The 10,553-nt window shown below is 49.3% G+C and overlaps 1 protein-coding gene across 1 annotated transcript in view; it reads right to left on the reverse strand.

Annotated features, from left to right (window-relative positions):
- Positions 1-9,658, reverse strand: part of BMERB1 (bMERB domain containing 1) — a 30,281-nt gene extending 20,623 nt beyond the window's left edge. The window contains exon 1 of the mRNA XM_048495300.1: positions 9,325-9,658. Within this exon, the coding sequence (XP_048351257.1) occupies positions 9,325-9,430 (106 nt within the window). The 5' untranslated portion in view covers positions 9,431-9,658. The remainder of the gene's footprint in view (positions 1-9,324) is intronic.
- Positions 9,659-10,553: the final 895 nt, after the last annotated feature.

The following is a 10,553-nucleotide window of genomic DNA, read 5'->3' on the forward strand; positions in this document are numbered from 1 at the left end:
CTCTGCATGGGCCAACAAGGAGAAGAGTTGGATTTATACCCCACCTTTCTCTCCTGTAAGGAGACTCGAAGAAGAAGAAGAAGAAGAAGAAGAGGAAGAAGAGGAAGAAGAAGAAGAGGAGGAGGAGGAGTTTGGATTTATATCCCCCCTTTCTCTCCTGCAGGAGACTCAAAGGGGCTTACAATCTCCTTGCCCTTCCCCCCTCACAACAAACACCCTGTGAGGTAGGTGGGGCTGAGAGAGCTCCGAGAAGCTGTGACTAGCCCAAGGTCACCCAGCTGGCGTGTGTGGGAGTGTACAGGCTAATCTGAATTCCCCAGATAAGCCTCCACTGCTCAAGCGGCAGAGCGGGGAATCAAACCCGGTTCCTCCAGATTAGATACACGAGCTCTTAACATCCTACGCCACTGCTGCTCTCCCAGCCTCCCCGGCCATCCCCAGAGGCTTACAAACTCCTTTCCCTTCCTCCCCTCACAACAAACACCCTGTGAGGTGGGTGGGGCTGAGAGAGCTCCGAAGAACTGTGACTAGCCCAAGGTCACCCAGCTGTGTGGGTGTGTTGGAGTGTGCAGGCTAATCCCTCAGATAAGCCTCCACCACTCAGGCGGCAGAGCAGGGAATCAAACCCGGTTCCTCCACATTAGAGTGCACCTGCTCTTAACCACTACGCCGCCGCTGCTCCTGAGTTCTGAGAAAACCGTGACTGGCCCAGGGTCGCCCAGCAGCTTCCGTGAAGGAGCGGGGAACCGAACCCGGTTCTCCAGATTAAAGTCTACCTTTACACTCTCGATGAGGACGGCTTTTCTCCCCCTCTGCCTCTATCCGTCAGAGGCAGACAAAATTGCATGCTTTAAAGAGCAGAGTATCACGCATAGCCTGAAATGTGTGTTAATTATTGTGTGGGAAAGCTCCTCAGAGGGCCTCTACTGAGCCCACATACTGTGCCGTTTTTAAACGCAGATAATGCCAAGACGGTTAAGAGAACCATTAAATATGATTTCCCGATTTGCACCTAAAAAGAACATCTCTGTCCCTTTGCCCTCTCCCTTCCCGTTTGGAACAGCTCTGTGTTAAAAAAGAGATTCCCCCCCCCCCCCCAGTGGCTCCATGTGATCTCTCCTGCGGGTTGCTCTTTTTGCACGTCTTTCCTCTTTTTTTATAATTCGCCTCGCATTATTAATCACTGCCGCGAAAGGGCGACTGCTGGCAGCCCTCCAAAGCTTTCTGGGACACGATTCTGTACTTTGCATCTTCATCTTCGCGCTGAGTCCTCTCCCGGAGTATGGAAAGGGAAATGGTTTGGGACCTTGTGCATAGAGCAGTGGTGGCGAACCTATGGCATGGGTGCCAGAGGTGGCACTCAGAGCCCTCTCTGTGGGCAAGCACAAACAGAGTGCCCTCCCCCCCACATCTAGGCTGGCCTGGGCTGCTGCGCTCAATTATTAGCATTAAACCTAAGACCAAGTTTTGGGGAAGTAGTGTAGGTAACCCTGTTAAGCGCTGTTAAACCCCACTGATTTTCATGCAAAGAACAAAAGCACAATCCTTTACCTGGGAGTAAGCTCGGTTGCTGGCAATGGAGCTTGCTTCTGAGTAAACCCTCCTAGGGTCGTGATTCACCCATTGGAAGAGATGCACAGCTGCTTCAAAGCAAAGCCACCGACTACCACCAAGCTTACTCCTGAGTAACGCACCCCTCAGAGCCAACCGTTTTTTTCTAAACTAAAACCTCAGTATTCAGGTTAAATTGCCGTGTTGGCACTTTGCAATAAATAAGTGGGTTTTGGCTTGCAATTTGGGCACTCGGTCTCAAAAAGGTTCACCATCACTGGCATAGAGAGTAAGGGCCGTTGAATTAAGCATCCTTTGCTTCAGATAAACATAAGAAGAGTGGGATTTATATCCCCCCTTTCTTGCCTGTAAGGAGACTCAAAGGGGCTGGCAAACTCCTCTCCCTTCTTCCTTCACAACAAACACCCTGTGAGGTGGGTGGGGCTGAGAGAGCTCCGAAGAACCGTGACTAGCCCAAGGTCACGCGGCTGGCGTGCGTTGGAGTGCGCAAGCTAATCTGGTTCACCACAGCTCAAGTTGGCAGAGCAGGGAATCAAACCCAGTTCTCCAGATTAGAGTGCACCTGCTCTTAACCACTACATCAAGCTGGCTCTCTATGCATAGGATCGGGCAGGAGCAGCCAAAAGATGCATCAGGTTGCACTTCCATGGCTGGTTGTAATCCAGATTATGATCCCTCGCTCCCTGTGCCATCTTAATACAGCACCCCAAGACAGTTCAAATTCCACAGACCCTGAGATCCCACGGAGTTAAGGAAGTCCGGTGATTTGCTTTCAAATAGCCAGTTGCATTTTGAACTGTACGAGGAGGAAGGGCTCGGGAAGAACCCTTTGTCCGGTGGGAAGCGGCATAGTTTCGTAGCAGCCCTGAACCCACTCGATTCCTTGCTACACAAACATCTGGCGAGGTAGGCTAGGCAGGGAGACTGTCCCTAAACTCGCTAGCAAACAAGCAAGGATTTGAACCTGAGTGTCTTTGGTACTAATCTCTTACGTGCACACACCCAGGCACCCAACACTAGTTTCGTGGTGGGTGGCGATCTCCTGCTATTAGGACTGATCCCCAGGGGAGAAAATGGCCACTTTTGAAGGGGGACAGTATTGTACCTTACAGAGTCCCTCCTTATCCCATAATCCTGCCCTCTCCAGGCCCCGCCCTCAAGAGCCTCCAGGTATTTCCCACTTGGGTCCAGAGTACCTGGGACCCCGGAACCACTGGTCTGATTTGGCTTCCAGAGAATCTCTGTGTCCGCAGAACGTTTAGAAAGCCAAACAAAGATTTTAATTTACATATTGGAAGCCCCCCAACCACGCACAGCTAATAAACTGAAAATAAGATGGATCAAATCTTCCGCTGCCAGATAATTCAGTGAAACCTGAAGCGCAATATTATCCTTGTTACTTACTGAATACCTCCAGTTTTAATCCCAGGGACGAACCCTTTTTCAGTTATGCTCAAGGATTAAAATCAGTCATGAGTCTAATGGTTGCTTTTGCCACACGCACACACACACCTTTCTCATAAAGTGTCAGAATTTTTCTGTCCATTCTTGTGGTTTCCCTTCCTTGTGAGGGGATGCTGTAATTATCTCCTGCCTGCTGTGTTCGTCAAGGTTTTTAACAACTCAACTTTCCTAAGTGTTTAATTGCGCAGCGTTTTAGCAATGCGGGTTTCCCCCCCCCCTTTCCCCCTCCTGCCAAAGGGAGGAAGAGGAAGGAAAATACGTCTTTTGTATTTCTCGTTAGTTGTGAATTTATTTATTTATTTATTTTGTTAAACTTATAGGCCGCCTTATCCCCGAAGAGCTCAAGGCGGCTCACAATATGGCTGTTCAATCAAACAGCAAATCAACAACATAAAACATTAAACCATTAAAACCTAAGCAGCAGTTTGCAACAATAAAAGCTATAAATTAAACAACCAGATTTATAAAACAGAGTTGTTTAAGACAGGCACCCGATCGAAGGCTAAAAAGCTGGAGTCTTATGTTATTTTCCTGTGGTTGCAGTTACACTGTTTCCTTAAAAGTTTACCATTGTATTAAAACAACTGATCAGAACAGTTTAGCTGTCATAAGAAACCACTGATGAATAATAATAGAGAGAGAAATTAGCAAGAGCATCCTAAGTAATTGACCAAAAAAAGAGACCTCTTCAATATTGCTAACTCAAATCTTTAAAAATGCAGCAGACAAACCAAAAATACACCCTTGGAACCTAATCGTGTAACACAGGAGCAAGAAAAAGCAGGTCAATTATTATTTCTCAGCCAAAAGCTTGGGAGAACGTAACAGTTTTTGGACCTAGCGCCTGAAGGACAACACAATCACTCCTGTTCTATTTACAGTTCGGGCGAAAGGGAAGGAAGGCATGTTTCTACAAGCGCAGCAAACTCCCATCTATCAGGATCGAAAGAAAATCCCTTGATGCAAAACTCTGATAGGGTGATAGGTCTGTGAACGATGAATCTAATCTGTGCACCTGCTCACAATTTCTGTTGAGCTGTCAGAATGTTAAAAGGAATCTGCCTGTGTGGCCCCTTCCAACTCTATGGTTCTGCGCACATGCTTGTCCCGGTCTTTTGTGATGCTGCCAGGCATGTGGCATATCATCTTGTCCCATGAAGGCATAAACCTGTCTTGTCCTGAGTCTGTCAAGTCCAGTTTTGACTTCTCTTGACAAGCAGTGACTCTACAGCAGAGTCACACCTGCTTACCGAATCCTTTTAACTGAACATGATCGGGACTTTCTACATGCAAATCAGATGGACTATTTTTAGTGCTGAGAGCAGCAGTGGTGTAGTGGTTAAGAGCAGGTGGATTCTAATCTGGAGGAACCGAGTTTGATTCCCCGCTCTGCCGCTTGAGCTGTGGAGGCTTACCTGGGGAATTCAGATTCGTCTGTGCACTCCCACATACGCCAGCTGGGTGACCTTGGGCTAGTCACAGTTCTTCTGAGCTCTCTCAGCCCCACCTACCTCACAGGGTGTTTGTTGTGAGGGGGGAAGGGCAAGGAGATTGTAAGCCCCTTTGAGTCTCCTTCAGGAAAGAAAGGGGGGATACAAATCCAAACTCCTCCTCTTCTTCTTCTTCTTCTTCTTCTTCTTCTTCTTCTTCTTCTTCTTCTTCTTCTTCTTCTTCCCTTGTCTGCTCTCCAGATGTGGTTCTCCGGGGTGTCACGTCAAGATCTTTCACATCACCGAATCCTTTTGAAACTGGAGATGCCAGAAATTCAACCTGGTGCTATTCTGCAGACCCACAGTGCTTGGGAATATAATGTCTTGGGGGTCAGTGTAGAATGGAAGCTTAAGAAAATGTCTAGTGCCGTGGTGGCGAACCTTTGGCACTCCAGATGTTATGGACTACAATTCCCATCAGCCCCTTCCAGCATGGCCAATTGGCCATGATGGCAAGGGCTGATGGGAATGGTAGTCCATAACATCTGGAGTGCCAAAGGTTTGCCATCACTGGCTAGTGCATCATTTGTGGATTTTACTGCTCAAACCACGAGGTCTCCAAAGCGGATACCTGCTTGAGGACATCTTTCCAAATAAATCTTTTCACATAGTTTATGAATGTTTTTAGACGATCCACCTATAGCCAGTTGACCATCTACATTTCCCCCTAGGCCCAATAGCTTGTCCACTGTGCTCTTAGCAATTCCATATTTACATAAACACTAGGTCTGGGCTGTTCTCACCAGTTTATGACCGATGGATTTTCATCCAGAACTGGGAATGTATGAGTGCGCTAACTGTTTCTAATTTTGCTGCAAAGGCGTTGTTGGTTAAAATGCTTCTAATGAATTGCATGTTTGGTTGTGGTGGGTTTTCCGGGCTGTGTGGCCGTGGTCTGGTGGATCTTGTTCCTAACGTTTCACCTGCATCTGTGGCTGGCATCTTCAGAGGTGTATCACAGAGGGTGTATCACAGTGTGTAACAGCCTTTCTTCTGTGATACACCTCTGAAGATGCCAGTCACAGATATAGGCGAAACGTTAGGAACAAGATCCACCAGACCACGGCCACACAGCCCGGAAAACCCACCACAACCAGTTGAATCCAGCCGTGAAAGCCTTCGACAATACATCGCACATTTGTTGTTATGTGGGGTTCAGCTGCCAACCTCAGCCTTTCCAAAAGTAAAATATTTTAGTGTGGGATAAGTGCGCATTTTTTCTTGTGTGCATGCCCACCAATCGTGCATGCAGGGGCACTGAAGTTCCATGCTCTGTGCATTCTGGCATTCCACGTGACTGGCACATCCTGTAGTGAATTGGAACATTGGTAACACATCGTAGGAAATTGCTTTTTTTTTAAATCTATTTTTTTAACATCAAGAATGCACATTGCAACAGGAGGCAAACTCCACAGGGGTTTTGCAGGCTGTATTCTTGCCCACATTCTGTCTTAGATCTTGCCTGTGAAATTCACACATGGTTTGTGCATGATGCCGTCACACACAACAGGACTTTTTTCCCCCCTGGGGTTGGGAGGGAGCACCAGAAGCTACTGCACCCTAATAAAATAACAAGACTTAAAAAAAAATATGGCTGTAGTTCTACACACAGTTACATGGACTTATTTTCTTTGAAGTCAGGAAGTTAAGCTCAGGTAACAGCCCAGGGGAATGAATGGCTAGGTATGATTAATCTCTTCTACAACCTGTGTGGAGAGAGCAGCTGTTCCCTTCTACAGCTGCCGGTTGTGGAGATTAACTAGGCAGCTGAAGTTCAGGTGCCCAAAATCCACTGGTGTTCACCTAAGCCAGTGATGGCGAACCTATGGCATGGGTGCCAGAGGTGGCACTCAGAGCCCTCTCTGTGGGCACGCACAAGCAGAGTTCATCATGTGGGGGGGGGGAAACGCCCCCCCCCAAACATCTAGGCATGCCTGGGCCGCTGGGCTCGATTCTTAGCATTAAATCTAAGACCTAGTTTTGGGGAAGCAGTATAGGTAACCCTGTTAAGTGCTGTTAAACTCCACTGATTTTCATGCAAAGAACTAAAGTGTGATCCTTTACCTGGGAGTAAGCTCGGTTGCTGGCAATGTGGCTTGCTTCTGAGTAAAGCCAACAACTACCACCAAGTTTACTCCCGAGTAATGCATGCCTCAGAGCCAACCATTTTTTCTAAACTAAAACCTCAGTTGGGTGCTGTGTGGTTTCCGGGCTGTATGGCCATGTTCTAGTAGCATTCTCTCCTGACGTTTCGCCTGCATCTGTGGCTGGCATCTTCAGAGGATCTGATGTTGGGAAAGCAAATGGATGTTGAAAAAGCATGTACTTGCTTTCCCAACATCAGATCCTCTGAAGATGCCAGCCACAGATGCAGGCGAAACGTCAGGAGAGAATGCTGCTAGAACTCGGCCATACTGCCCGGAAACCACACAGCACCCAAGTGATTCCGGCCATGAAAGCCTTCGACAATACATAAAACCTCAGTATTTAGGTTAAATTGCCATGTTGGCACTGTGCGATAAATAAGTGGGTTTTAGGGTTCAGTTTGGGCACTCGGTCTCAAAAAGGTTCGCCATCACTGACCTAAGCTGCATCTTAGCAGCTGGTTGGCTGGGGGAGATCCTCAGCCGAATCGAGACTTCCTGGGATGCAGTTGCAAAGAAGTGGAAGTAAGAAGAGGATTTATACCCCACCTTTCTCTCCTGTCAGGAGACTCAAGGTGGCCTACACGCTTCCTCTCCCCACAACAGACACCTTAAAGTGAGGTAGGTGGGGCTGAGAGAGTCCGGAGAGAACTATGACTAGCCCCAGGTCACCCAGCAGGAAGGTAGGAGTGGGGAAACACGCCTGGTTCACCAGATAAGCCTCCGCCACGCAGGAGGAGTGGGGAATCGAACCCAGTTCTCCAGATTAGAATCCACCTGCTCTTAACCAGTACACTATCCCACATGCCTATAAAACCTAAATAGATAAATAGCAGTGCGGTCAAATTGTGAGAGGTTGTTTGTTTGTTTGTTGAGCCTTTCGGTACATGTTGAATTTTGAGAAAATGTAGCAGGGGGCTGCCAGTGATGCAAAGCTAATTGCAAAATGCTAAGAGATGCCACAAAGTAGTTGGAGGGTTCCAATAGTCCCGGTTCCAAGTAGTCTTCAGAGGAGAACGTTCTATAGGTGCAAATTTCAATGCCATAATTCCTCCTTTTTCAAGGAGCTGGACGAATGGGGGGGTACGATGCATTTTTCCTTTTGAGCAGGTTGCTGTGTGGTTGCTGTTTCCAGAAGGGGTGAGGTGAGGGTGATTTGCATGGTTGTGGGACAAGGCTGAAAAACCCAGACACAGCTAGAGCCAGCGGGGTGTAGTGGTTAAGAGCTGGTGGATTCTAATCTGGAGAACCGGGTTTGATTCCCCACTCCTCCACCTGAGTGGCAGAAGCCTATCTGGTGAACCGGATTTGTTTCTACGCTCCTACGTTCCTGCTGGGTGACCCTGGGCTAGTCGCAGTTCTTCGGAACTCTCTCAGCCCCACCTACCGAACCAGGTGTCTGTTGTGGGGAGAGGAAGGGAAAGGAGCTTGTAAGCCCCTTACAGGAGAGAATGGGGGGATATGAATCCAAACTCCTCCTCCTCTTCTTCTTCTGGTTTGTGTCTGTGTTTACAGTTGCCACCCTCCAGTTGGTGGCTGGAGATCGCCCACTGTTACAACTGACCTCTAGGTGACAGAGATCCACTCGCCTGAAGAAACCAGCCGCTTTGGACGGTGGATTCTATGGCATTATGCCACAGTTGTCAAACTTGTGGCCCTCCGGATGTTATGGACTACAGTTCTCATCATCCCCTGCCAGCTGGCAGGGGATGATGGGAACTGTAGTCCATAACATCCGGAGGGGCGCGAGTTTGACAACTGTGAAGTCCCGCCTCTCCTCAGACCCCTTCATAGAGTCCACCCTCGGAACCATCTTTGAAAGGAATTCTGGGCACATTTTGATTCACCGAAGAAAGCAGCGGAGAATGTCTGGGCGACTCCTGCGAAGTTGATTCCTCTTCCCCGCCCCGATGAAGATAATAAAGTGCTGCGTTTAGAATAAAGTGCTGCATTTTGCTCGAATCAGCAGCTACAGAGGGGAGGGGGTGGGATGGCGCCTTGTTCATTGGCAATTTTGGAGCGGCCGTCGCCCCTGCTTGCATGCCCAGGGCGGAGCGCGGAAAGCTTGTATTTACAATTGGTTCTGGCACCCAGGAGCCTTTGTTAAGCTGGCCAGTTTGGCAAGGTCTGTCGCACTGTTGCACAGTTTCAGATCCCCCCCCCCCCCAAACACACACACACTTGGCACAGCGAGAAACTATGAGATCAATAGCCCCCACCTTCTTATCGCTTGGACCCAGGTCTGTCCATGCTGGGCCCAGGCCGCACGCTTTTGAGATGTCAGATGTCAAAGGACAGATGTCTCCCTTCCCCAATTCTCTGCCGCCTCCAACCGTATGTCAACAGAGGGCTATCTTCATTTGCGCCTTGGTACACTTTTAACTGAGACAGCAGAGAGGGTCGCAGAAAGGGCCGGGGGGGGGGGGCTCCCTTTTTTGTTCAGGAGGGGCCACAACACGGTCGCCTCTCCGTGTCGCTGTGTGCCATCTCTTCCTGTGCGTCTGGGCACCAGGCAACCCTTTCCAAAGTGCTGATGCAAAGATCTGAAGGGAAGGGAGGCCCCCTCCCAGATTCCCCTCCTCCTCACCACCCCCTGCAACCCCCCCCCCCACCAAAGAGCAATTCCTGCCCAAGCCAGAAGCAAAATTACTCACTTCTCCCCAGCCCGTCGGCCTTCCATTCCGTCTCGTCGACTGCCCCGTAGCGCCGGAGAGGTTTTTCCGCCTCCATGCTGGCCGAGATGGATCTCTTCAGTTCCATGCTGAAGCGCCCACAGCCGCTGAGCTCTGAGCTCTGGCTTCTGCAGGGGGGAATTGGGTAGGGGGGGGTCCCCTCCTCTCAGTCCATCCCAGTTGGAGGGAGAAGGGGGGGAGAGAGGGAGAAGAGCCGGACCACCCACGTCAGTATTGTTTGTTTTCAACAGCACTAGGACAGAGGCGCTTCTTTCACCGCATCTCTGCCCCGCTGGTACCCAAGAAAGAACGAGGCTGAAAGGATGCAGCACGCATGCGCCGTGCGAAAGATGCTCCTTAGGACCGCCGGAGGGGAAGGAGGGGAAACAGTGGAGACAAACATGCTCTAGTGGGGAAGGAAGGAAAGGATTGCGTTCCTGGGGGGGGGGGAGGGGGGGAATAGGCAAGCAAATGCCAAAACGGAGCAGACAAAGAGGGCCACTCTTCTGATGATGTTGCCATGGAGAGTGCAGTGCGACCTCCAGCCGTCCCTTTCGGATGCGTTGCCAGCCTCCAGGTGCCGCCTGGAGACCCCCCTGCTATTACCGTCGATTTCCAGAGGACCAGCGTCAGTTTCCCCTGGAGAAAAATGGGGTTCTTTGCGGGGGAGGGCTTTATGGAGTTAAGAACATAAGAACATAAGAACAAGCCAGCTGGATCAGACCAGAGTCCATCTAGTCCAGCTCTCTGCTACTCGCAGTGGCCCATCAGGTGCCTTTGGGAGCTCACCTGCAGGATGTGAAAGCAATGGCCTTCTGCGGCTGTTGCTCCCGAGCACCTGGACTGTTAAGGCATTTGCCATCTCAGCTCAAAGAGGATCAAGATTGGTAGCCATAAATCGACTTCTCCTCCATAAATCTGTCCAAGCCCCTTTTAAAGCTATCCAGGTTAGTGGCCATCACCACCTCCTGTGGCAACATATTCCAAACACCAATCACACATTGCGTGAAGAAGTGTTTCCTTTTATTAGTCCTAATTCTTCCCCCCAGCATTTTCAATGAATGCCCCCTGGTTCTAGTATTGTGAGAAAGAGAGAAAAATTTCTCCCTGTCAACATTTTCTACCCCAAAAGTTATTCCCTGCTGTACTCTTAGGATGAGATACCGCTGGAGGTTTAAAAAAAAAAATCTTTATTTATGCCTTTTCGTCCA

Source organism: Sphaerodactylus townsendi, linkage group LG04 (assembly GCF_021028975.2).
Source record: "Sphaerodactylus townsendi isolate TG3544 linkage group LG04, MPM_Stown_v2.3, whole genome shotgun sequence".
Taxonomy (NCBI): domain Eukaryota; kingdom Metazoa; phylum Chordata; class Lepidosauria; order Squamata; family Sphaerodactylidae; genus Sphaerodactylus; species Sphaerodactylus townsendi.